Source organism: Pongo pygmaeus, chromosome 13, assembly GCF_028885625.2.
Source record: "Pongo pygmaeus isolate AG05252 chromosome 13, NHGRI_mPonPyg2-v2.0_pri, whole genome shotgun sequence".
Lineage (NCBI taxonomy): Eukaryota > Metazoa > Chordata > Mammalia > Primates > Hominidae > Pongo > Pongo pygmaeus.
The window spans coordinates 53285898-53313312 of NC_072386.2; the positions used below are offsets into that span (position 1 = coordinate 53285898).

The 27415-nt window shown below is 42.5% G+C and overlaps 2 protein-coding genes across 12 annotated transcripts in view; one reads left to right on the forward strand and one right to left on the reverse strand.

Moving 5' to 3' along the window:
- Positions 1-27415, forward strand: part of SPATA6L (spermatogenesis associated 6 like) — a 157493-nt gene that overhangs the window by 90336 nt on the left and 39742 nt on the right. The gene's annotated exons all lie outside the window — the stretch shown is intronic.
- Positions 1-27415, reverse strand: part of SLC1A1 (solute carrier family 1 member 1) — a 92419-nt gene that overhangs the window by 11036 nt on the left and 53968 nt on the right. For both annotated transcript variants that reach the window (XM_054500946.2, XM_054500947.2), the window contains 7 exons: positions 14315-14407; positions 11934-12048; positions 10299-10341; positions 8621-8719; positions 3988-4172; positions 2368-2475; positions 261-383 (listed from right to left, as the gene is read on the reverse strand). In XM_054500946.2, coding sequence (XP_054356921.1) covers positions 261-383; positions 2368-2475; positions 3988-4172; positions 8621-8719; positions 10299-10341; positions 11934-12048; positions 14315-14407 — 766 coding nt within the window. The remainder of the gene's footprint in view (positions 1-260; positions 384-2367; positions 2476-3987; positions 4173-8620; positions 8720-10298; positions 10342-11933; positions 12049-14314; positions 14408-27415) is intronic.

The window sequence follows — 27415 nt, forward strand, 5'->3', positions numbered from 1 at the left end:
GGTCCAGGAATCAGAGGTGCTGTGCCCACCGCTGCTCCCAGTTATTCCATAACCCCTTCCTGAGCTGCAGGCCATGCCAAGAGAGCAGGAGATATGCAACAGCATGAAGCAATGTGTTCAGGGCCAGGGGCAGAGAATACAGAGGTCATTTCTCAAAGGCAGCTACAAAAACCGCAAGCTGGAGTCTGTTTTGTAAAGTGAGGTGAGAGTTGATAACGTTGAGCCTGGAGGCTTCTTCCAGAAACCCCTCTTCTGTTTACCTGGAAGAGATCATGAGAGCCGTCAAGAGAGCCTGGGCCATTCCCATGGCAAATCGGAAAGGGTTCTTTCGTACGACTATGAAATATATCAGTGGGAGAATTACAATGGAGTGGATTGCAAGCCTGTAAACAAGAAAGAGAAATTAAAGTTTCAAAGATAATACCACCTCCCCACACTTAATCCTTTTATCAAACATCTTTTTAATTTATAAAATTGTTTGACTTTCATAATGGCCCACTGAGAAATGGGAGTAGGGCAGGAATATACGTCCCGTTCCATGTGTGAGGATGTAGAGGCTCACTCAGCAAATGAAGCATCTTGTCAGAGTTAATGACAAAGCCAGTAGCTGAATCCAAATTCAAGGCTTCACAGAACAGAATTATATCATGCTGCCACACCCCTGTGTGTGCTATTCCTGCCACATGCACAAAAATGCCCTTTTTTCCTTCTGTTGCTGCTCAGTTCTTCTCCTCTAAGACTCAGATAGGTATCCCCCTTCCTCCAGGAAGGCTTTCCTCACTTCCTCAGGTAGGGCTGAGCCTTCCTTCCTTGGCACCCTCTATGTCACCACTACATTATACCTCATTATACCCATTATCACAGCACTCAGTCCTCACCCCCTCCGTTCCCTGCACCAAGCTGCTGTCTTGCTGGTGGTGCCCACTGTCTAAGAGGGAAGTCAGAGTTACAGTAAGGAAAAAAGTCTCAGCTCTTCCACAGCTATACTTTAGGATTATTTCTTTCTTTATTATTCCTGCCTTCTCAAACTGTTTCTTGTTTCACATGGAAATACACAGGTTACATGAACTACGAGGCTTAAGAAATGAGACTCATTTGGCAGATAGATATATATGTAACTGGCAGCTTAGAGTTTACAGATCAGTTATGTGTGTTTGAAATAGGAAATGGCCATCAAAAATATAGATCCTGGAGTTCTGGCAAGAGGATCTTATTGATAGAGAGCTTGTAGCTAAAAACCATGAGGAACTGACATTTAGTTTTCTGTTAGACACCTAGCTGGGGTAAGAGTATAGAAACCAGCAGAACTCGGTTATGAAATGGCTCAGCTCATACACCCCAGCCACATCACTGCTGAGACACAATCCCTGGCATTGCCTGTTTCAGCAGCCCTACAGCAGGGTAGCCTCCAGTGAGTTGGAGGTCCCACCTCCCTTGGCACCATGGTCCTCACACTGTAGGGACCAAATCTGCCTCTGTGTTGGCTGGCAGGGCTGTGTTTTTGGCAAACACAGATTAAGAACCAAATGTGCTGTGTTGGAAATCTCCAATACGATCAAGTTCCAATAGGTGAGTTGATTGCTCAAGTTGGGTGTTTGTAGGTATTGACTTGTGAGAGTCAAATCAATGATATTTACTTATTCCCTTAGTCTGTATTTCTTAGGGTATGTGACATAGTCTGCCCCTGGCTAGGTGTCCGGGGCACCATTCATAACTTATCCCACCTCATCTTTTCTCAAGGAAACAGTAGCTAGGCTGTAATAAATATGCAAACTACCCAACCCCTGCTGCCTTCCTGTTTAATGGCTTCTAGAAAGGCCCACACAATTCCTCCCAGCCTCGAGATTCTCCTGGCACCCTTTCTGACACTCTGATGCTGCAGGCCATGGTGGTGGTTAACAGCCCCAGCAACAGTGTTTGAACCAACAGCCATCCTGCTCCTACTTGCTCAAGTCTGATTTCATTTAGGCTCTTGCTAATTTCTTTCAGGTTCAGGGTACATGGAGGCTATTCTTACTTGCTTGGCTAGTTTACATTCTTAAGGAAACGAAGGCCAGGAGAGAGCCAAGGGAGGCTACGAGTGGGTTTCTCTCTTGTGGTAAAAAATTATTTTAACATAACCAATAAAGGCAGTGACAAAGCCTGGTCCAGGCTGTTCTGCCAAGAGCTGACAATTAGCACAGCATGATCCACCTACAGTACAGCTGTTAAAGGGCAGCCCTCCTCCCGCTGCTGTCTTATCTCTGAACCCTATCTTTCCCAGCACATAGGGGAGAAGCCAGTTTTAACCAACTGAAACCCAACTTCTCAGCGGCCATCCTATTAGATCAAAGGAGCTTTCTGTCTCTTCTCTTGAGTCTGACATACCCAGTCAGGACTGTGGCCATGTAAAGGCCCAGCTTGCGGAATATTTCCCAGTCTTCAACTTCTATGATCTTCCCAGCAATCAGGAACAAAATACCCAGTGGCATATAACTGGAAAGGAAGCACAACAGAGGCGTGATTCCGTCATCAAGTGCTTTCTCATGCTGGGTTGGTGGGGAAGGAACACTCCAGTGTGGGCACCCTCAGCTTGGCATGCACACTTTGTGGAGCACAGGATGGGAATTGAAGCTGAGTTGTTTCAAGTCCTGGGTGAACAATATTGGCTCTAGTTTTTAGTACCTGTGTGCACCTTAAATTCTACCCATCCAAACTACCATAGGGTAGTTTGCAAACTTGGCAAGAACATGTGGTTAGATGGGTGCACACCTCATGCCATGTTCCTAGTGCATATATATCCTGCTGATTGTCATATCTGCAGATCTCACTTGAGCTTGACCCTCACTGCCAAATATGGCTCTTTCTAGCCACGGTCATCTGTTTCCCAGGTATCAGCAATAGAGGCGATAGTATTAGTACTGGAAGTGATCATAATAGCTCTATTTGTGGAGCTCTCATTATATCTTGCATTAGGGAAAGTATTTTACATGCATCATTTCATTTAATGTACTTCTCCTATCCCTGGGTGTAGGTTTTATTATCCTTTTTAACAGATGATGAAGCTGAGGTTTCTGCAGTATTAAGTGACCTGCCTGGCCATTTTTACTGAACCCTTTACATCACTGTCAGTATCTACACTTTGGATTAAATAATGTTGAACCAATTAAATATGAGGTAAGTGAGACAGACGCCTCCTAAGAAAGGTGGACTTTTTGGCATTTTCAGGGAGAGGACAGACACTCAAATGGTGTCACTGGTATGCTCACGGATGGTAGCTTTCATTCAGGTGGGTTAGTGCCCATGCAGTGCCAGTTATAAATATTTTGAAACTCACTTTTGCATGGGGCGCAATAGGGAAAGCATTTTGTGTTCTCATGTACGATGAACTCCTTCAAATCATTTTTTAAAGAATTACTTCTTACACGAAGGCTGGTTGAGTGCAAGATGATCTCCCAAGGCTTTGAGGGAAAAGACAATGGTTGATAGCTAGACTTCTGTTCATGAACTAACTTCTGGGTAATATGTGGAATTATTTAATACTCTAGTGGTTGCTGGGTGTGGTGGCTAACGCCTGTAATTCCAGCATTTTGGGAGGATGAAGTGGGTAGATTGCTTGAGCCTAGGAGTTTGAGATTAGCCTGGGCAACATGGCAAAACCCTGTCTCTACAAAAAATACAAAAAAATAGCTGGGCATGGTGGTACATGCCTGTAGTCCTAGCTACTCAGGTAGCTGAGATGGGAGGATCGCTTGAGCACAGGAAGTTGAGGCTGCAGTGAGCTGAGATTGCACCACTGCACTCCAGCCTGGGGTGACAGAATGAGACTCTGTCTCCAAAACAAAAACAACAGCAACAAAAGCCCCCACAAAATACTCTGGTGGCTCAATATTAAATGTCCAACTTCTCTAGCATCATCAGTTGAGAAACATAAAACCTCTTCTTTCTAATTTTGAGGAGACAGAATTGTCAAGGGAAGCAAAATGACATTAAACAGTGTCTGCTCACCACATGATGATCTGAACGATTTTCATGGTTGCATCACTCAAAGCATTGAAGAAATCCACCAGAATTTGTCCCTTTTCTCCCATTTTTCCAATGACAAGTCCAAAGACAAGGCAAAAGACAATCAAGCCCAGGACGTTTATGCCATCTGAATACATGCCAACAATTTTGTATTCCTTTGTTTTGTTCTGTGGATCAAAACCAAGAAAACATATTGATGCATGATTATAATCTTGTTAGAAAGCACAGGTCCGGAAATGAGAAGATACGATGACCAAACATAATAAACTGGTGATCTCCCAGGCAGACTCAACAAAACTTTAGAAAATATAAAAACAATAATAAAAACACCTATGCATGTAGCAAACTTTACCCTTGCTCCCCGAAGTTAAAATGCTTTCTCTTCTTTCAACAAGTCCATATTTGAATATTTCTTATAAAGATTTCTTATTCTGGAATGGTTTATATTTTTATTATGAATTTTAGATTGAAGGCACTTTTCAGGGTCATTTTAACTGCTAGCTACATTTGGAGTCTGCTTTAAAAAACACAGGAACTAATAATGCAGGAAGTACAAAATACTTACCAGTGTGAACACTTTTAGGACATTTTACCATCTGTTTTACCCTGATAATGAAGCACAGTAACATTCTTTATGCCTGCGGTCTTGGATGACCAATAGGATTATTTATTTATTTATTTATTTATTATTTTATTTATTTACTTTTTCTGAGACAGAGTCTCGCTCTGTCGCCCAGGCTGGAGTGCAGTGGTGGTATCTCAGTTCACTGCAACCTCCACCTCCCAGGTTCAAGCAATTCTCCTGCCTCAGCCTCCCTAGTAGCTGGGATTACAGGTATCTGCCACCACACCCAATTAATTTTTTGTATTTTTAGTAGAGATAGGGTTTTGCCATGTTGGCCAGGGTGGTCTCGAACTCCTGACCTCAGGTGATCCGCCCGTCTCAGCCTCTCAAAGTGCTGGGATTACAGGTGTGAGCCACTGTGCCCAGCCAGGATTTTTTTTTTTAAACTTTTACATTCAGGGGTACATGTGGTGCAGGATGTACAGGGTGTCATGGGGGTTTGTTGTATAGATTATTTCATCACCCAGGTATTAAGCCTAGTATCCATTAGTTATTTTTCCTGATCCTCTCCCTCCTCCCACCCTCTACCCTCTGACAGGCCCCAGTGTGTGTTGTTCCCCTCTATGTGTCCATGTGTTCTCATCATTTAGCTCCCACTTATAAGAAAGAACAGGCAGTATTTGGTTTTCTGTTCCTGTGTCAGTTGGCTAAGGATAATGGCCTCTAGCTCCATCCGTGTCCCTTACAAAGGACATGATCTTGTTCTTTTTAAATGGCAGCATAGCATTCCATGGTGTATATGTACACATTTTCTTTATCCAGTCTATCGTTGGTAGGATTTTAGACATATAAAAATTAGCCAAATACCTACTACTGTGAATCATGTTTTTACCTTTTTTTTTTTAAACAGACAGGGTCTCATGTTGTCTAGGCTGGGGTGCAGTGGCATGATCATAACTCACTGCAGACTCAAACTCCTCAAAGGAGGGCTCAAGTGATCCTCTCACCTCAGCCTCCCAAGTAGCCGGGTCTATGGGTGCATGCCACCATGCCTGGCTTAATTTCTTCACTTTATCCTGGGTAAAAATAGCCTGAGATTTACAGAGAGATAACAGTGGTGCCAACTAGGTTTATAAAGAATTATGTTAGCTGGGCGCAGTGGCTCACACCTGTAATCCCAGCAGTTTGGGAGGCTGAGGCAGGTGGATCACCTGATGTTAGGAGTTCAAGACCAGCCTGGCCAACATGGTGAAACCCCGTCTCTACTAAAAATACAAAAATTAGCCAGGCTTGGTGGTGCGTGCCTGTAATCCCAGCTACTTGGGAGGCTGAGGCAGAAGAATTGCTTGAACCCAGGAGGCGGAGGCTGCAGTGAGCCAAGGTCACACCACTGCACTCCAGCCTGGGTGATAGAGTGAGACTCCATCTCAAAAAAAAAAAAAAAAAATTATGTTGAGGAGCCACTGGGCTACCAGTCATTTCTTACTTATGATCAAACATATATTTAGGGAAAAGCTAGAGTATTACTGCACTGGCTATAGCATAAGGTCTTAAGATTCAGCTGGAGAGACAAGACTGACTGTGAGAAGCATGAGCCAATAACAGCAGGAAGGTATGTAATTAATTGTGCACCCAAACTATGAGATACAAGCGTCATATGAAGAGTAGGACATGAATGTGGGTTTCAAGGTTAGGGAAAGCTAGGGCTGAGGAATCAGCAGCCAGGAGAAAAAGCATGTTTCAGAAAGATGGCAAGCAAAGGCAAAAATGATCATGCACTGGGCCTTTGCACCCTGCTTGAATAATTCTTGCTCATTCATTATGGCCTCCAGACTAATTTAACATCCCTTGCTGAATGTCTCCCAAACATCCCATTCTTCCTGATTATAATACTCATCATTCTTTGTGTGAGGACAGAGGCCTGGCATCTGTCTTTTCACCATTATAATCCCAATGCCCAGCAGGACCTGGGGTATGGAGGGTGCTCAGAAAGTGTTTATGGAACAACATCAAAAGGCAGGAATAAGGAGTGATGGAGGAGGTGGATCTGGAAAGAAGAGAGGTGCCCACTGGAAGTAAGCTGTGAAAACTAGAGAGAAGCCAGGTCATGCAGGGCCTCTGAACTCAGCCAGAGGAGTTAAGGCTTTCTGCAGTAGGAAGCAGGGAGCCAACGGTGGTTTATTTAATTTGAATTCTTAAGTCTAATGAACACTCCTTTTCTCCTTAAATCATTCCTTCCTGTGTGAAGTTGAGAGAACATTTGGGAGAAATCTACTACAGGCTTACAGAGGTACCACTGCAGGCCCACACATTCTGATCTCCAATTCTGAAATCCCAAAAGCTCTCAAAGCATGTTGATTTTATTGATAAGTTTATAGCAAACTCTTTTTGGCAGCAAAACCCATCCTAAACTGAGATGAGGCTACTGGCTACTAAGGGTCCATTTCTCTCCTTGGCAGAATATTTATGAGTTCGTTATAAAAACATGGATGTGGTTGATTCTGGCATGTTGTTGCCCATCCCACTTATAAAGGTTGCATAATATGCAGTACATACACCACATGGCCTTTCTAAAGTCTGAGAAACTCTGAACTCTGAATTACATCTGGGCAGAGAGATTCAGACTAGGAATTGTGGGCCTGCATTGCATGCTTATGTACCTGACAAATCTATAGCAGCTTCTAGAGATGGCCAGCTCTACTGTAAGCAGACCCAGAGAGGTAGAGGCAACAGGGCTCTTTTTTTGCTCTTTGTGGTCAACTCTCTCTATTCTTGGTAGTTATGTTCTATAAAGTGCTCATGAACACTGAATTAGCAAATACTGAACCGTTGCTCCTGGGGAAAATTCAGGGTTAAGTTTCTGGGAACCTTGGACACATCCTTTTCAGCAAACAATCAATACATAACATTGTTGTATGTGTTTCTTTTAAAGACACCTTGTTTCATATAGATTGTTGATTTATTAATATTGACCTCACAGCCAACAGCACTATAACTCATGCCTGAATGAAGCTTATCTAAAGCACAAATTTTCTCCCTAAGGCACATCACAGTCTTCTTGTGCTTAGGAACACTGGAGACCACTTCAATATGATGCTTTGTTTTTTTTTGTTTTTTTTGAAACAAGAGTCTTGCTCTGTCACCCAGGCTGAGTGCAGTGGTGCAATCATAGCTCAAACAATCCTCCTGCCTCAGCCTCTCAAGTATCTGGGACTACAGGCATGTGCCACCACACCTGGGTAATATTAAAATGTTTTGTAGAGATGGGGTCTCACTATATTTCCCAGGCCGGTATCAAACTCCTGGTCTCAAGTGATCCACCTGTCTTGGCCTCCCAAAGTACTGGGATTACAAGTGTGAGCCACCATGCCCAGCCTGGTCCTTTTTTTTTTTTTTTTTTGAGACAGGGTCTCACTCTGCTACCCAGGCTGAAGTGCAATGATTCAATCATGTCTCACTGCAGCCTTGACTTCCCCGGAACAAGCAATCCTCCCACTTCAGCCTCCTGAGTAGCTGGGACTATAGGTGTGCACCGTCACACCCGGCTATTTTTCATTTTTTGTAGAGGTGAGGTGTCACTATGTTGCACAGACTGGTCTGGAACTCCTGGGCTGAAGCGATCCTCCCACCTCGGCATCCCAGCATGCTGGGATTACAGACATGAGTCACTGAACCCCGCCTTGATCCATTTCAAACAGCGAAATCAGCAAGAAAAATCACAAAAATGCAAAAAATATGACACTAAACACACTGCAAAATGGACACTTGTTTCCAGCATGAGAATCAAAGCAAGAAAGCAGAGCACAGCCTTTTTCACCTTAGCTGGGAACGTGCCTGTCAGGTGACTCAAATATTTTGTCGCTCTTTGTGTGGGAAATGATGACCACGAAAGCCCCATAAGTATGGATTTTGGGGTCACACATAAATTTTAGCAAGTAGGTGAATTCACAAATGTGATTCTGTGAATGATGAGGATTGATTGTATTTCCTGCTCAGTCATGACTCAGTGCCTGTCTCCTGGGGAAGAGGAACAGGAAATAAGAATGGTACCTTGGAAATAGCAGTTGTCATGACAGCTGTGAAGGACTCTTCTGTCATGTTCGTCTCTGGATCGCTGGGAGGCTTCACTTCTTCACGCTTAGTTTTGTACTGCATGTTGGAGAAAATCAAGGACAAGCAAACAAAAAAAGAATTTTTTTTTAAGCTTTTGAGACTAAATCACAGGAACATGTTATTTTGGCCAAACAGTGCCACTGAAGGGATCTACCTCCAATGCCTCTGTTGGCTCCATTTGTCAACGGTATCTCCCATCAGGTTTTGGAACTAAAAGCAACGCAGAAATTTAAACCCCTGACTCCCACAATCACCATTCAATTATGTCAAAATGTTCCTTCACTTTCACAATAAATGACAAGTTGATAGAGGAATAATACAAAAGAAAGTACAGGCTTGATCTGCAGGAGCTCTCAGAGACAGACTCTGTAAGGATTCCTGTCAATCATTTTTGTTTTTATTAATTAATAAATGATTTTTAATCTGAGCAAACACACTTCATTACTTTGATAACATCACCACGACTTTAATAAGCATCAAGAAAGGTTTAACGATATGGTTGTTCCAAAATCAACAGTCCCCTTGGGGCTATTCAGTGAGTGAGACTGCTGTTGAATTCTCTTCTTTCAGCCCTGTTTGGTTCTGTGGAGCTTCCACATGGGGGTTTAAGAAAGAGTGAGTATATTATTACACCAGGCATAAATGTCCCCCCCTACCAGGCTCTGCCAACACTGAGAACCTTACAAACAACCACTGTGACTGATCTGCAAAGGCCCCCCTGTAATAGAGGAGGTTCTGTCCCTTGTGGAGGCCGGCAGAGAGCAACAGAGTTGCCATTTTTGTTGGTATACACAGAAGTCTGTGTTCATGTAACTTATGTAAATGAATACAGCAGTTTGTGATGGACTCAGCTGTCTTAAAGCACATAGATAAATAGGAGGGAAAGGCTTGAAGTAAATGGAGTGAAGAGATTGTTCAATTTTCCTACAGAAAAAAAAAATCATGGCTTTGTTACACTGCATTGTAGAGCTCCAGCAATGGGGATACAATGATTTTTTATTTTTTTTAAAATTATTTCTTTTTAGAGACATGGTCTTGCCATGTTGCCCAGGCTAGTCTGGAACTCCTGAGCTCAAGGGATCTGCCCACCTTGGCCTCCCAAAGTGCTGGGATTACAGGTGTGAGCTTCCACGCCTGTCTGGGACACAATGATTAAGGAGAAGACTGAACCCAGATGTGGATCACACCATGAGGGTTAGATCCTGGGTTCTAATACCAGAGGAAAAGCAAAGAGGAGATAGAGAGCTACCTTTTTTCTGCAGAAAGTTTAAACTTCAGTACAAATATACCATGGTTCTCCAAAAATAGGTACTGGAGGCCACATTTTAAAATACTCATTATTTGACAGATTTCTGACTGTACAATTTGAGCCTTTTTGGGGGAAAAGGCATAAAGGAAAAGGAAACAGTGTAAATTGTGACATGCACCTTACTGTGAGCCAGAAAGGCTGCATACAAAACAGAGACATCACCTTAAACCTGGCCAGTCACAGGTGTACTTCCTGCTGCCATTTTCACGGGGCTAATTCCATTTCTTGAGTCACAGCAGAAAAAAACATTTTTAATTGATAATGGGAAGAGGGTAGCAAGTTAAGGGCACAAGTAATTAATATTACCTGCTGAAAACAGGCCTGGACAAGATTCTCAGGGAACATATTCCTGTTGGAGACATGAAAGGCAGTATTATGTTAGGGCAAAAAGTATTGTTTTGTCATACCTAATATATTGGTAGAAATTAGTATAATATAAAACTAGTACTCTAGTTTCTCTTCTGGCCCCTCCTTTGCGTAATACTTCCTTGTATTGAGATTTCTTTTTTCCTGCTGAGCTTCACCCAAGTATAGAAAGCTCTTGTAATCAACCATCACTTAACTGATTCACTGAGTAACTGACATGCTTACTCTCCTTGGTGAAATGGACACTCACAGTCAAGAGACTATTTATTCTTTAATATTCTGAACATTTCTGTTTTCATCAATGAGGTTGTATGCTCACTGATATGATTTGGCTCTGTGTCCCCACCCAAATCTCATGTCAAATTGTAATCCCCACATGTCGGGGAGGGGCCTTGTGGGAGGTGATTGGATCATGGCGGGTGGTTTCTCCCATGCTATTCTTGTGATCATGAGTGAGTTCTCACAAGATCTGGTTGTTAGAAAGTGTGTGGCACTTCTTCCTTCGCCCTTGCTTTCTCTCCTGCAGCCATGTAAGATGTGCCTTGCTTCCCCTTTGCCTTCTGCCATGATTTTAAGTTTCTTGAGGCCTCCCCAGCCATGCAGAACTGTGAGTTAATTAAGCCTCTTCCCATTATAAATTACCGTGTCCCTGGTAGTTCTTTATAGCAGTGTGAAAATGGACTAATACACTTACCAAGGTTCATTTTATTTGTTCCCAAATTCTTTATACTAGTTGCAAATATTATCATAATTACTGCATTTCATATTATGTAAACCAGTGAAATATGAGCATAAAAAGGAAGGTATGGTTTCTATAAAATCTAAGCCACATGCCTGGAAACTCAATAAAGGCCAGAGACTAAAATTTTTATGGTTTGATTAGGTATGGGAAGATTATTGAAATTAAAAAGAAAAACTGGAAAGATTTGCACTCAGCTTTCTTTGCAATGTCTAAAAGTTTTGGTACTCTGTTCTATAGAAACTTTATGTGGAAATTGCAGATGATATATTTATAAGGGCTGCATATGTAACAGAACCCGTAAGAAATTACCACGAGCTAACAAACTTGAAGAAAAGACCTTGGCTTTATGTCAAACAATTGGTGAATAAATGCACTAAGTTTTAAGTGAACACAAAATTGTAATGTATATCTTATGTCTTTTTTAATGAGTCTCTGCTTTAATTGGTATTTTTTATTGACTGACCTATTTACAGATCTGGTTGCTTTAGATAAGAGAGTTTCTCCTGTACAATTAAAAGATGTATTTTTCTAAGTGCGTTTCAGAACTGACTACTAATACATCCTAGCATCTCTCTGGAACATGTGTCTGCATCTCTGTTCATCCTAAATCCTGATGCAGAAGCCTGTTTCTTCCCTTCCCTCTTGGAACCAAGACTTGGAAAACAGTACTGGCTATGTAATTTGTGGGTTCTTGGGCAAAATGAAAGTGCATAATAATTCAAAAGTTATTAAAAATTTCAATACAGTAACAGCAGAATATTAAACCACATACAAGGCCTTGTGCTGCTATAGGGTCGCATGCCCTTGAAGCCACCTTGTGGCAAAACACTCACCTGATGAGATCTAACATGGCATCCACCGTACTGACTTCAGGGGTGCTGCCTGTCCTCGCAATTTCACCCACTTTCTGGGTGACACCAGGCTTGATGCTCACCACCAGCACAATACCTGTGGCCAAGAACAGCGTCCACAGAGCATTAGGAACCTTCCAGGGCACCTGGCACAGCTAGCACCTTTCGAACAATGGAATGGTTGTACCAGGCAATAGTGTGATGGGGAGGACCCTGAGGTCCAGCCAAAATGCTGAGCCTCCTCTGGAACCTCAGCAGCCACCTTAATTGCTCTTCCATTTAAATGAGTAAGCAGAAAGAACTCCGTGTGCTTGTGTGCGTGCGTGTGCGTCTGTGTGTGTGTGTGTGTGTGTGTGTGTTTTAAATGAAGGGGCTGCATCCCAGAATTGCTTCTGGAAACACCTGCTGATGAGAATATTCTTTTTCTTGAACTTATGAGATCAGCCTAGGAAGGTGTTAGGGTAAGGATGATCCATTTTCTAGCCCAGAGAATGCATCTGATGTCTTTCTGCAATTTTACCCACAGATGTTGGTTATTCTCCTGAGGATCATACAAAACAAGCCTTGCCTTCCTTCCATACCGTAGGTCTTCAAGTATCTAGAAAGAAGTCATGTAGGAAAATGCTGTTCCGGGGGTGGAATGAGGACAAATAGATGGGATTTATAGGGAGAGAAGGTTCATCTCTCTGTAAGGAAGAACTGTCTACATGGCAGAGCATCTGACGGCATCATTGTGGCCTTGGGAAGTAATGGGTTCCTGTCACTTGAGTGTCCAAGCCAAGATGGGAGGCTGTAGAAGAGACCAAGACATTGGAGGGTGTTTGACTGGAGGGAGGTGAAGAAGAAAAGATCCTCATGCTCTTTATTGCTCCTCCCTCAAGAAGAGGCAATGGTAATCCAAGGGGTAGGGCTCTGGGATGCTGAATGGGTCCATTTTGCTAGTGGGAGGAGCTGCTGGGCTATAAGGGGCCATGACTGGGTATGGCCCACTCTTTTCCTCTCAGAGTTGTAGAAGGGCTATACGCCTCCAGCTAATAAGAGAGCAGTATCTTGCTTCTCATTGCTATGTTTTCTCTGTGTCTGTCTTCCTCAGGAAACTCATGAGATGATGTGGTTTTGTTTTATGGCAGAGTTCAAGCCCTCCTGGGTCCCTTGGCCTAATACCACTAAAGCCTCACTACATCCCACCCCTTCTTATCAGCTCATTGAAGCAGGGCTACAAGGGCCGAGCTGCTGCCACATCTGAGTACGTGCTCTTTCTGTCTTCCCCCTCTGGGCATTCTTCCTAAAATGTCACTCAGGGTTACAAAGGCCAAGCATTCTTCAAAAAACCATGCTAAAGGTATAAAAGCAGCTACTCCCTTATTAGAATTTTCTCCCTCTTACAAGTGGGATTTATCCTCAGCAAGGATCTATTAGCTGTTAGCTCTTGTTACTATGTGAAATGCACTAAAATGCTATATTTCTGGAAATATTTTATAATTATACTCAACTCCACTATTATAGACCAATCATCCACTTTAAGAATTATATAAGTGGCTAGGCATGGTGGCTCACACCTGTAATCCTAGCACTTCAGGAGGCCAAGGCAGGTGGATCACCTGGGGTCAGGAGTTCAAGACCAGCCTGGCCAACATGGCGAAACCCTGTCTCTACTAAGAAAATACAAAAATTACCTGGGCATGGTGGTGTGCACCTGTAATCCCAGCTACTTGGGAGGCTGAGGCAGGAGAATAGTTTGAACCCAGGAGGCAGAGGTTGCAGTGAGCCGAGATCATGCCACTGCACTCTAGCCTGGGTGACAAGAGTGAGACTCCCTCTCGAAAAAAAAAAAAAAAAGTAGTTAGGGCCAGGCACGGTGGCTCATGCCGGTAATCCCAGCACTTTGGGAGGCTGAGGCAGGCAGATCCCTTGAGCCCGAGAGTTCAAGACCAGCCTGGGCAACATAGAAGACTCCCCACGTCTCTTTTTAATTAAAAAAATACATATTTTAAAAAGTAGTTGAGCTTTTCTTAACATACAATTTTTTAAAATCAGAAAGTAGTATTGTCAAAGTACCACAAAGTTTTTCCTTTGAAGTCTATCTGCCAGGTTCAAGTGATTCTCCTGCCTCAGCCTCCCAAGTAGCTGGGACTACAGGCGCATGTTACCATACCTGGATAATATTTTTGTATTTTTGGTAGAAATGGGTTTTCATGTTGGCCAGGCTGGTCTCAAACCCCTGACCTCAAGGGATCTGCCCACGTCAGCCTCCCACAGTTCTGGGATTACAGGCCTGAGCCACCGCATCTGGCCGCCAACTACTTTTTGAATGAAAAAATCACCATTACATAAAGTAATAAGGATTCAGAAATAGGTATTACCTAGAATAACAGCAATGAGAGTGGTACAGAAATAATACACGACAGCGCGTAGACCAATTTTTCCAGAGACGTTGGAATCCAGTGCAGCAACACCTGAAGGGGAGACAGAAATCAAATTACATTAATTTTAAAAGACAGGTTTCCAGGACCCGCGATTTAATCCTCAAGGTGTGAAATAAAGAGCTGAGAGGCGTTCTCATCTACAGACAATGGGCAATAACATGCAATGGGCAAAAGCAACACTTCAAAATTCCAAACAGATTTAAGAGAGGGAAGCCCAGTCAGGTGCAAGTTCCCCTGCAGGCAGCTTCCCACAGCCTTCGCCTCCAGGAGTATCCTGCCTTCAGATCTTCCTGGAGTTGGTCAGGAAATAATCATAAGGAGTCCCCATCCCACATTTGCACTAAGAATTTTACCAAGATTTGTATTATATCATTCAACATCCCTTGTGATAAACCTCCTTTGGAATTCAGTTATCTAGGAAAAATTTATCTCAAAGAACTGAGATCGTTTGTTGTTGTTGTTGTTTGTTTGTTTGCTTTGAGACAGAGTCTTACTCTGTCACCCAGGCTGGAGTGCAATGGTGTGATCTTGGCTCATTACAACCTCCACCTCCTGGGTTCAAGCGATTCTCCTGCCTCAGCTTCCCGAGTAGCTGGGATTACAGGTGCATACCACCACACCCAGATAATTTTTGTATTGTTAGTAGAGATGAGGTTTCACCATGTTGGCCAGGCTTGTCTCGAACTCCTGACCTCAGGTGATCCGCCACCTTGGCCTCCCAAAGTGCTGGGATTACAGGTGTGAGTCATCATGCCCGGCCTGAGATTTTTTTTTTTTTTAACACTTGAGAATCATGTAACTCATGATAGTTTTCCTTTCTGCCTTTTCTGTCAGGAAGCTTAGGCTCAACTGGAAAAAATAATGTTTATATACAATTATAAAAGTAATATATATTCATTACGACTATCTGAAAAAGGAGAAAAGGTAAAGATGACAACAAAAATCACATCATCTCATCAGCCAAGTTAATATTCTGGTGAATTTTCTTCTAATATTTTTCTCAATTTTTTGTAAACAGCTGAGAGAATTTTATAGTTTTTAACCCTCTCTCTTCTTAATATTGTAGTTGTAAGCATTTTCCCACATTGTTACAAACTCACCCTGAGGATAATTTTAATGGCTCAATAATCTGTCATGTGTCTGTACCAGAATGTATCTAATGATCCACTTATTGCTGGATCTTTAAATGGTCCTGGGGCCACATTCACAGTAATGTCATTATCCATTCTGGTTAGTGTGTTTCCTTCCTCTTTTCATGATTTTCAAACTGCTTCTGTGTAAACAACCTTATTGTGTACAGCTTTTATTGTGAGACATCTTAAAATTTCTATTTGAAAGAGGAAAGATATTAATAAATAATTTCCCAGGGCACAGGTAATATCAGAGACTTATGATCATATTGTTAGATCTCACTTCAAATGGTCGTTGGCTACCAGTAAGATGACTAAGTGTTGCCCAAGTTTGAAAGGGCTGTCTGGAGTGTCAACGACAGCTGGATTAGAGGTGGAAGGCAGGCATCCCTCCTTGCCAGAAACCCTTGCTCTCTATCAAAGATGCTCATATAAATGGAGTCAAAAGCCATTCTCCAGTTGGACTTGGATGTGGGAAATGGGCCAAGTTGAGAAACAACTGAATCATCTTTCGGCAAGCTGTCATTGGAGGTTTCAGACACTACCCAGCCTGATTTCCAAAATGAGGGTCATATTTTGAGTCAAATGATCATTATAGAAAATGATTTTGCATATTTAACACACATGAGTTGTCCCATAACCATTTGCAAAGCCTAAGGTACAGGGTAGCAGGAAAAAGGAAGAGGTTGTCACAAGGCAACCCCAAGGGAAAGGCAGTAAACCTATATGGCTATCAGCATGCACAGGTAACTTTTATGTTCATTTCCCACACTAAAAGGCCTATCCATTTTTTTTTAAGTGACTGGGGGATTATGCTTCTCATATATAATCCTACATATTTGATGTACAGGAAGAAAATCTGCAAGGAAGTGATCACCATTATGATGACAGAACAAGTAATTTCTCACTCTAAACACACCATTTCTCTGGCTGTTGATTGCTCCTTTGGAAGTTAATATTTTGAGAGAAGGTGCTCTGGCCTCTGTAGCAGCTACCCCAGGATGTTGTTAAGGGGCCATTCATCAACCTCTGGGAAAAGATTGTGCAATTGCCATATAATGGGCATACTGCAATAGTCACATTGTAGAATAATCTTGATGATAGATTCTATTCAATTTGAGAAAAATGCAGTTTGCTGTGTTGAAGAGTCTTTCTTTTCCTCACAGTAAGACAATGAAAGATAACAATTAGGCAAGGGACAACAGCAACAACAAAAAAGTCAAGAGAGATTGAAGGCCAAAATTCAGAAACAAATTCACTATCTCATATTTAGTTTAGGTCTCTTAAAGAAAGAGCAAATCATAATACAAATATGTAAGTTTGCTAAGTATATTATATGATTATAAAATATGTGCCTATTTCATTTTAGAGCTTGGTATATTGTTTTGATAACTGTAATAATTATTGCTAAGATTCATAGGTTAAAAAGAAACAAAAAGAATCACCACCTTAACAGGCTCCAAGTAACTCATCTGTAGCCCTAATATGGGATCTATTTTCAGATATATCGTCCTTCTTTGGTAGATGTCCAGTTTAAGCAGATTCCAGCCCCTAAAGTGCTGACAAGTGAGAGTCACAGAGTAGTTATAGAACTGTTCTCGGGGATGTGTTTGGTACTCTCTCAGGATTTTCTTCCAGCAGTGAAACAAATTAAATCTATGTGGATAATTGTTCCCAGCATATGTTAGTATGTCTTAATTTGTCTTAATGATTTGGCCATGGGCTGGTGCCTCTGCTTGTACTCCAGGACTCAGCTGGCAATAAAAGGCTTGATAATAATGAGATCTTGGTGAAAATGTCTTAAACAAATACATCCCCAAGTAGTCATCCAATTTCCCCTCTGTCCTGGAGCACAGCAACTATCTTGTAGTAACTTTCAGCACAGGTCTTTGTTTCCCATTCCTCTAATCCACCTCCATCCTACCAATTTCCCGGATATATCAGATATTTACTCAAATCAACGATTATACTTCTCTACACTGTATAGTTACCTCTACCTCTGTATAGTTACCACTGTATAGTTACCCTCTACCTCTCTAGTCATCAATATGGGGGCAGAGCTGGCCCCCAAGTCCAGGCTCTTGGATGATTTATAATGCATTGTTGGGGATAAGGGTGGTGACCACCATAGAGGGAGAGAACAGATATAGGGAAACAGCCTAACCTTTGAAAACCTCTATAAATAGGAACATTACAGAACTTAATGACCATAAAATATCTGTCTGGATGGTTGTAAACACCCCACCTGCGACTAATGTCAATAATGATGAGGATGATAATTATAATACAAATAATAATGATGACAATAAACACTATATTGACTGCATGTTAATGCATCATCTTTAATTCTCATTACAACCCAAGGAGGTGGGCATTATTGCCCCCATTTTACAGAGGACAAAACTATAGCTCAGAAAGGCTAAGTACCATACGATCATAAAGCTGGTAAGGTGAGTGGTAGAGCTGGGATCCCAATCTACATTTTACCTCAAAGGCCATATTCTTAACCACTGTTCCATATTGGCTCTATCCATGTGCTACAAAATTCTAGACTAGCGCTGCCCAGTAGAGCTTCCTGATGATAGAAATGTTCTGTTTTTGTGCTGTCCCCTGCAGTAGCCACAAAGTGCACATGGCTAGCAAGCACTTGGAAAGTGGCTAGTGTGACTGACAAACTGAGTTTTCATTTTATTTCATTTTAATTAATCTATTTATTTTAATTTTTTTTTTAATTTTAGAGATGAGGTCTCACTATGTTGCCCAGGCTGGTCTTGAACTCCTGAGCTCCAGCAATCCTCCCACCTCAGCCTCCCAATTTGCTAGGATTATAGGTGTGAGCCACCACACCTGGCCAATTTTAATTAATCTCAATTTAAGTAGCCACACGTGGCTAATGGCTATCATATTGGACAGCCCAATCTCTCTAGACCCTACCAGTGTTTAGCATTTAGTGGGTGCTCAACAATGTTGAATGAACAAACTATAGCTTAACTCCATTATCAAATTCAGGAAAAGCTCTTTGCCTTGCAAGCATGGGCAGGGGAAAGGAAGATGCTAAGCCCAAATCTCCTGGCACGTAGTTCCATCACTGCACTGATCATATTGCTCTAAGGCCTGAAGCTTATTCTTCACTTGGCCCTCAGTGCCTTAAATAAGGTGCTCTACGAATGTTTGTACTTGAAGCTTTCCACATGACAGAAAGAGCTGTATTTTTGCAAGTAATCCTCTCCTTACAAATGACCCCATTTCAAAGATCCATTTGTGGGTCCGAAACTTGGAACTCAGCAGGTAATCTCCTTAGAAACCACTTATACATGGTGGTTTAGTTTGGTTCCCAGGGCAGCCAATGAGAACACTTTTCAGCCATAAAAGACTCCACAGGGGAACACATGTAACATCTCAGTCTTTTTCAACCTTGTTTTATTGTTGTTGTTGTTGTGCAAACCCACCCCCACAAGCTGTTTTCCTAATCACCACCCCTCTGAAATTCTAAAACCACAAACTGTATATCTGCTTATATAGTAAATGATACATGTGTTTTTTTACATAAAAAGAGTAAGATTTTCTCCCCCAATTCACCACCACCAAATAAAAACAGCTTTTGCTGCCTTGGGGACGATATTGTGTTGGTGAGAACTTGTGATCTAGCTCAATGAATGTTGACTGTGAGAATGAGAATCCAGGCATTAGACTGTTACTGGCGAGACGTCCCAGATCAGGCCCAACTTAGTCCCAAACAAGTAAAACCTCATTTGGCCTTTAGTTCTGAGTTTTTATTCTCAATGGACCCGGGTTTCTTGCTCTCAGGCCATCTATGGTGGCTGGCGAGGTCTAAAGGACCCCCTCTCTTTACAGTTCACTATCAGAACTCGTTTCTCCTGGGAGTTAAAAGCTGTCCTATAGGAGGTGATAAATGAGAGGGAACTAAGCAGGTGTGATGGCATCTGCACAGAAATCAACAGTGAGTATTTATAATGTTTATAGTAATTGGACAGTAACTTTATTTCTGTTGAATGTAATAATAAAAGACAGGGGCGGGGCGTAGTGGCTCACACTGGTAATCCCAGCACTTTGGGAGGCCCAGGCAGGTGGATCACCTGAGGTCAGGAGTTTGAGACCAGCCTGGCCAACATGGTGAAACCCCATCTCTACTTAAAAAACAAAAAAACAACAAAACCACACACACACACACACACACACACAAATTTGCTGGGTGTGGTGGTGCGCACCTGCAATCCCAGCTACTCAGGAGGCTGAGGCAGGAGAATCTTTCGAACCTGGGAGGTGGAGGTTGCAGTGAGCCGATATCATGCCACTGCACTTCAGCCCGGGCAACTGGAGTGAAACTCCATCTCAAAAAAAAAAAAAAAAAAAAAATAGGGCTAGTATTTTGTATGTCTATTTTTAATATAACTTTTCTAGTAATTTGCTCTAGCTATAGTTTACGAAGGTTATTGATCTGTAACAGATCAGAAATTTTAACAACTGGATTTGCTCCATCCAGTTTAAAAACTAGATGTTTTGTGAAGCCCTGGTGCAGAGACTAGTTATTGTGGGCTTTCAGAGGAGCCTGAGCTGTCACCAGATTGAGATGACCAGGAGAGACTTGATGGAACAGGTGGCACCTGAATTGGGCAGAAAAAGAAGAGCACGATTCCAGTTCCCTGTGAACCCAGGGTTGTCTGTTAGAACCTGGGACAGTTTTGAGGCTGGGCTGTGGCCTAGAAACAGGGATAAAATCCCCGGTTGTCCTTGGAAGTGAGGGGCACCTGCTAGCTCTTTATTTTAGGTAAAGGCATTTATTTGCTTTTTTCACCTCAGGAGAAGGCTCTGATGAGCAAGGGTGTTGGCTCCCAGCCAAAGCAGTAATCATCTGAACTTTTTACAAAAACACTCCAAAGGAAGCAGTTGCCTGGCTAAACAATAGCATGTTTTAAAAATAAACATCTGAGGGCAAAAGACTCCTCCTAGAGCTCTCTGATTAAGCAGCCACCCACTGAGAACAAAGTTTTCGTGACAATCTCTCCACATTGCTGTTAAGGTATCAAAATTCAACCCCTTATTGGAAGTTCTTTTAGGTCTGGCATTTGGTGGTGTTATGCCATTGTAAGTGGACACCACGTCCAAGAAACTCATTGTTGCATAGGAGTTAAAACTCGCCATGTGGATGACTCCTGTCTCTGTCACCGGCAGAGAGGCCACCTGTGCAGAGAGAAGGCATGGGCTTTGGTGGGACAGACTGGGCTCAAATCCCAGCCTCCTCCCAGACTCAGCTTCTCCATCTATAAATTGGAGGATCTGAAATGCCTCTATCGCCTTTAGGTTAATTGTGAGGAACAAAGTGAACAACCTCAGCTTGCGTAGCTGTTGTGAGGATTAGAAATAATGTCTATAACAGGCCTAGTACAGTGCTCAGAACACAGTGTGTTCTTAGTAAATAGCCTCCATGATTACTGAATAAATGATAAAGATGATGTGCATCACTGAGCAAATGGAAGGCATTCAACAAGCATGAACTGATTCATTCCCTCTCTCATTCATTCCTTCATTACACGGTCACTAAAGAGATCTTTTAAAAACGTAAATCAGGTGATTTTATACATCAGGACAACCCTTCAATGACATTGAAGATAAAAAGAAAAAATCCTTACCTTGGCTAACAGGCCTTGCAGGGGAGGCACCTGCTTGCCTCTCCAGCCCCGCTTTGTGCCATCTTCCTGTCTCATCCCCTCCTCCAGCCTCTTCTGGAACAGACCAAGCTCCTTCCCACCCCAAGGCCTTTGCACAGGCTCTTCCCTCTGCCTGGAGTGCTCTTCCTCACTCTTCATTTGGCTTTTAAGTCCCTTCCTCAGAATCCTTCCCTGATTATCCAGCCTAAACCATAGTGTCCTGATTTCTTCGCTTGGCATCCTGTGCATATCATATCTCAACAATTTTTATCATTGGTTCATTATTTTATATCTCTTTCTTGCTAGGTTTTAAGCTCCATGAAGGCAGGAGACCTAGATATCTGCTTGTTCACAAATGTATACTCAGTGCCCAGCACATAGGAGATGCTCAATAAACATGCTGATTAAATGAATAACAGTTATTTAAGTATGGCTGCCTGCCCTGGAGCCCTCTCCCAGGCTCTGGACCCTTGGCAGCAGAGTGTTGCCAGAACAAAACTTGCCAGTTCCAGCTGCTGCCCTTATGATCTGTGTGATCTTGAAAAAGTGGCTTAATCTGTCTTCAACCTCCTGTTTCCTTATCTCTAAAGATGGAGTTAAGGTCCCACCTACTTGACGACTTCATAGGGCTGCTATGAGGATTAAATAAACAGGTTCATGATTTTTAAATTCCAAAATGTTTCTTTTATTCCCCAGAGAAAACAAGGCAGGATATGATCTTACTTTGTTAATCCAGGGCATAGGGAAATCTCTGCAGCCTTGATTAGTACTCCCTGGATGTTCAAAGGGAAAGGAAGAGGCAAAGAGGAGCATGGCAAAATCTTTCTGTGCATGCGTCACCTATGACATCTACTTTTCTTAGAGACATTAAGAACTCTCTTAAAATAGGTAATATCACCACTCTAGGCTATTTGGTGATGTTAACAAAATAAACTGGTCCTTAAGCAGAATCAGCTAAAGGTCCCCTTGAAGCCTCTGTCAGCTGGTCCACATCTGAAGTTCAAAACATGCATCAAGAAGCAGTGGGCTCTCCAGGCGCAGTGGTTCATGCCTGTAATCCCAGCACTTTGGGAGGCTGAGGCAAGTGGATCACTTGAGGTCAGGAGTTCAAGACCAGCCTGGCCAACATGGTGAAACCTCGTCTCTACTAAAAATACAAAAATTAGCCGGTGGTGGTGGCACACACCTATAGTCCCAGCTACTTGGGAGGCTGAGGCAGGAGAATCACTTGAACCCAGGAGGTGGAGGTTGCAAATGAGCTGAGGTCGCACCAGTGCACTCCAGCCTGGGCAACAGAGTGAGACTCTGTCAAAAAAAAAAAAAAAAAAAAAAAAGAAGTGGTGGGCTGTGTCCTGGTTTCAGCAGTCCAGGAGCTGTTTTAACATTTTTTTCATTACTATGGAACATGGTGGTATTTGTAGTTAGGACCAGTTTTTCAGAAGACTCCATGAATTTTTTGACTGCCTGAATTTATTGTCCAGTAAAAGCATTAAATATACCCCAAAGAATCTGAGGAACTCAACTGTTCTTTTCCAAAGTCCATATGAATGCTCTGACAGCAGCAGCTAGCTAATGGCTCAGTGAGACTTTTCTGGGTTTTTGCCACAACCTAAATATGACTGAGCTGTCTCTTTGCTTCTCTTTATCCATAAAATTGGTATCTCAGACTTCTAGGCAAAAGCTTCTTACATGCTGGTGAACTTTACAAACTGATGGCAGAGCAAGTCTTTTTATATTGTTCTCATTTCCAGAATGAATGCATTCAGTGTGTTCATATCTGCATATTGGCCCTGTAGATTCTGCTGCCAGTTCAGGTACTTTATAGGAACTTCTGAAGGTCTCAGACAAAAAAGAGTAAGTAAAAAAATTGTATAGCATTCTAGATGTTCTATGAAACATTATGTTATCCATATTTTAAAGCTGAGGACAAGTTAAGTAAAATCCAAGGTTTCACAGCTGATCCATGGCAGAACCAGGATTCAAACCCAGGCAGTGTGGCTCCTGTCTGTACTCTTAACCACCGGACTCTCCTGCCCCTCTAGGATGTATACTTGTTCAGGTGTCCCTCTGTAGAGAATGGCACAGGTGGGAGTTACTGCTAGAATTGCTTCCCTCGCCTGCAGGCTCAAGTCCAGTCCCCTTGGCAAGGCACACGAGGCCAATAAACCCTTGTGCTCACCCGTTCCATCCCATTCCTCTTGCCCACGTTTCCAGCATTCCACTTCAAGTCTCACTGTCCTCCCAAGATGCTATTTTGGGAGGACAAAGATGCTATTTTCTCCTGCCTGGAATATCCACCCTCTTCCTTTCACTTGATTTCTATGCTTCCTTCAAAATGGCTCCTTCCAATGTCCCCTGTACTGACCTCATTCCCAGAAAGTGCCTATCACACAGCATTGTAATGTACTCTTTCTTGCTGAGCTAAGACTTAATTTTACACCTTGTGTGTCAAGCAAAGCCTGGCTCATTAAAGATGGAATGAATAAATAAATAAATGAATGAATGGTCTTCCAGATCCATGCCTCCAATATATAGAAGGTCCTTAGAATCCCTTTTTAAGTAATAAAATCAGGTTATCTTACAGCTGAACAGAGCTATGAACAAGTCTAGTACCTGTTTAGTCAGAAAGAAGGCTCATGCATGGTTGATTCTCTGGGCTTCACTGTCTCAGGAAAGACTAAAGCAGGGCATATTTATCTCTTGCCACTATTCATTTTATTACTTGCAAATGACATATTCATTATGGGAACTCTTCCTTATACACTATGTGGTTGTTTCGTCTTTGGAGGCCAGGCATTTCAGAAATCAAATTGATACAATAAATCCTTTGGCTTCAACAGCTGTATTCTAACTCAACACAAATTTCTTGATAATCTTAGGGAAAGGAGCACTTAAAGTGCATGAAGAGCCCACTGGTTCCAGATGTTGCAAATGAGGCAAGAAGTTCACTCTCAGACTGTACAGTCTTAGGCAACAACCTTGTCTTCCTGCCTGGAGTTTTAAGTTTATAAACCACATTGAATGGCAATTTTCATAGAAACTAAACTGTATAATGGACCACCTATGTTTCAAGAAAAGAATGCATACTCCTCCCCCATAGCTAAAATTGACATTAAATGCTCTTAGCCACCTATGTTTATGAACAGTAGCTTATATTTAATAGCAAGTTGTACAACAAAGTGATATGCGTCTTCAAGTCTTACAATTCTTGCTAACGAGGGACTGCTGGACCTAACTATCAGATGACCTCAGCTCCATGAACATGTGAGTGGTAGGGCCTCACCCTCTTATACGTGGTTTTCTGTTAGTCTGTTTTCATGCAGCTGGAGTTAACAAATGTTAGCTGAATAAAACTGAACCTTGTCTCGGGGAGGCACGTGGCATGGTTCTTTTCATAGGAGGATGTGGGATTGTTTCCAGATACACAGCTGCCTCTGAGTAAATGAATACATAGCCTTTAAAAAAAAGCCTTCCTCAGCCCCAAAGATTTAAGCGTGTCATCTGCTGTAAAGCCTGAGTTTACAAATATGGTGCTCTAAAACTATCACCAACTGCACTTTATTCTGCTCATCCTCTATTCTTCAGTCTCTTCCGTGCATTCATACTCATTGCCTGATGTGGTAGTTTATTTTGTTACCTGGATTCAACCTCAACTAGATTGCATCTGGAGTGTCAGAGTCTAGCTGGGCAGGGGTCGGCTCCTGGCTGGCCTCCTGTTTTTGTAAATGAATGTTTTATTGGCACACAGTCACCCTCCATCATTTACATACGGTCTGTGGCTGCTTTCCCATGACAAACAGAGTTGGGTAGTTGGGCAAAATACACAGGGTCTGTAAAACCTAGAATATTTACTATTGGGCCCTTTATAGAAAAACCTTGCTTGAAAGGCAGCCAACTCACATATGTATTCTACATCTGGCTGTTGTTTAATAAATACTGAATATACCTAAGCTTTTATAAGGCTTTAAACTTTTTTACTTGGTTAAAAAGTAGGGCAGGTGTGGTAGCTCATTCCTGTAATCACAGCAGTTTGGGAAGCCGAGGTGGGAGGCTCACTTGAGGCCAGGAGTTTGAGACCAGCCCTGGCAATATATCAAGACCCTATTGCTACAAAAGAAAGAATTAGCCAGGCATGGTGGTATGCACCACCTGTAGTCCCAGCCACTAGGAAGGCTTAGGTGGAAGGATGGCTTGAGTCCAGGAGTTCAAGACTACAGTGAGCTATACTGGTACCACTGCATTCCAGCTTGGGCCATAGAATGAGACCCTGTCTTCCCACCCTCTCCTAACAAAAAGTAGTAGAAAACCTCTGATCCTATGGTTGAGGTCAAGCCCTAAAAATTTTGAAATCCTACATGAAAGCTGGAGTAACAATCATCTAAAAGCCTGGAGCATTTTTTTTTTAAATCGTCCAAGGGTAGAGTGTTAAATTTATCTTTGGAGAAGCTCCTCAATTGTAAATCCAATCACCCAACCAGTGTCTGGTGGAAACTGAAAGTCATTGATAAACAAAACGCAAATATTTTCTCCTGACGTCTAGTGTTTAATAATGTAACTTGTCCAGGAAGCAGAATCAGTACTAGGACTCACACTCAGTGGCCTGGGGGAGAGAGGAGGGAAAGGAGGGAGTTTTCTTGGCTTGATATCTGCTTGGCTTGACATCCACTGAGCTGCAAACTGGTGCTGTTTCTTGAGGAGCTGTGTGTGCCCTTGTTTGAGCAGGCGTTTATAGGAAATCCAGAGCTGCGACATCACAGGAATGGTTAGGAACGAGCAACTCCTTGCTCTGGAGGAAGAAATGTGCACAGGAACTGGCATGGACTTGGCCCAGCCTGACCTGGACAGACTCCCAGGTTCTACAAGCAGGGTGGTTGCAATAACCCAGCAGGTACTATGGTATGGAATCTACGGAAGGCTCCTGATGGGGTCCACGAGGAAAGGCTATCCCCCTGTGGCCATGAGGGGGGTTTTCTCTGAAGTGGATATTCCACAATGGCAAGCATCCCAGGAAGAGGTCACTCCAGGTCAGGACAGGATGGCCTGTGTGATAGTGGAATTTTTCCTTCTTAGAACCTGGTGTCAGGTTCTGGGATCTGGGGTGCAGGAAAGCTTGGAACACCTTTAGAGATGAACTCCAGCCTCCTGGAGGCAAGCTGGCAGCTAAGCAGAGGGGCATCCCTGTTAAGGACCCTGGGATCCCCTTCAGGGAGCAGCTGGATGTCACCATTAGTGTTTCATCTGCTTTTGGTTGCCTTTAGCAAAGATTATGTCCTGAGTAGAAGTGTGGTCTCAGCTGCACTTTGGAGAATTAAGCTTCTGCTCCTGTCTTAGGATGGAGGAGCAAAGAGGGGAACTCCTTAGGTCTCCGGGTAGTGGCAGCCACAGCAGACACCAGGAGGCGCAGCTGTGCCCACTGGAGTGCTTCTGGCCCAGGCGGGGGTGGCAGACGCTAAAGTGGAAGAGCTGGAACCTCTTCCTGAGCAAAGTTATGAGCATCCGGGAAGGATGCTCAGGGGACATCTGGGAGTGGGACTGGAGGTGCTGTTCTGTTCCTGTGCCGGTCATAGAAGGCTCCAATCATCATAATTTAATTTTGGGAAGTATTAAAGAAAATGTGACCTGAATTTAAACTCACTGGCTGGACCAGGATTTTTCCAGAGCCACAATTCTCAGGCATATTCATAAGCTATTTCCTGTTATTTCCCTGGTGCTTTGACATAAATACGGCTTACAAGCCTAAATGTTAGCAGACCCTAAACATAGATATTCCTCAGCATGGCAGGAGCATGTTCTTCACAATGTAATTTATGGGTAGGATTCTGTTGGTACCCACAATGATTGTCTCTGAAAATGTCTTGAGTTTATATCAACTGTGCCATTTTTTTTTCTGTTTTAAAGTAAATTTGAGATATGTCATTTCACAACTCCATATGCATTTAAAAAGTAAGGACATTTTCTTACACAACTATATGCTATCATCATCTCTAACAAAATCATTAACAATTTATTGACACCATCTAATAGCCAGTCTATGTTCAAATTTCCCTGGTAAATTTGACTTCTTAACCTTATCATCACATAAAAAGGGGTTCTTCCTGTATTTAAAAAAAGCTATAAAGTATTTTTTTAATCTCACCAGAGGCTTTGATGGCAGAATTTTTTTTTCTATCTGTTAATTTGGCAAGAGAGTTTCCTTTATGCAAGAGCACAGATTATTAATCTTGGGTCTGAATTCTAGC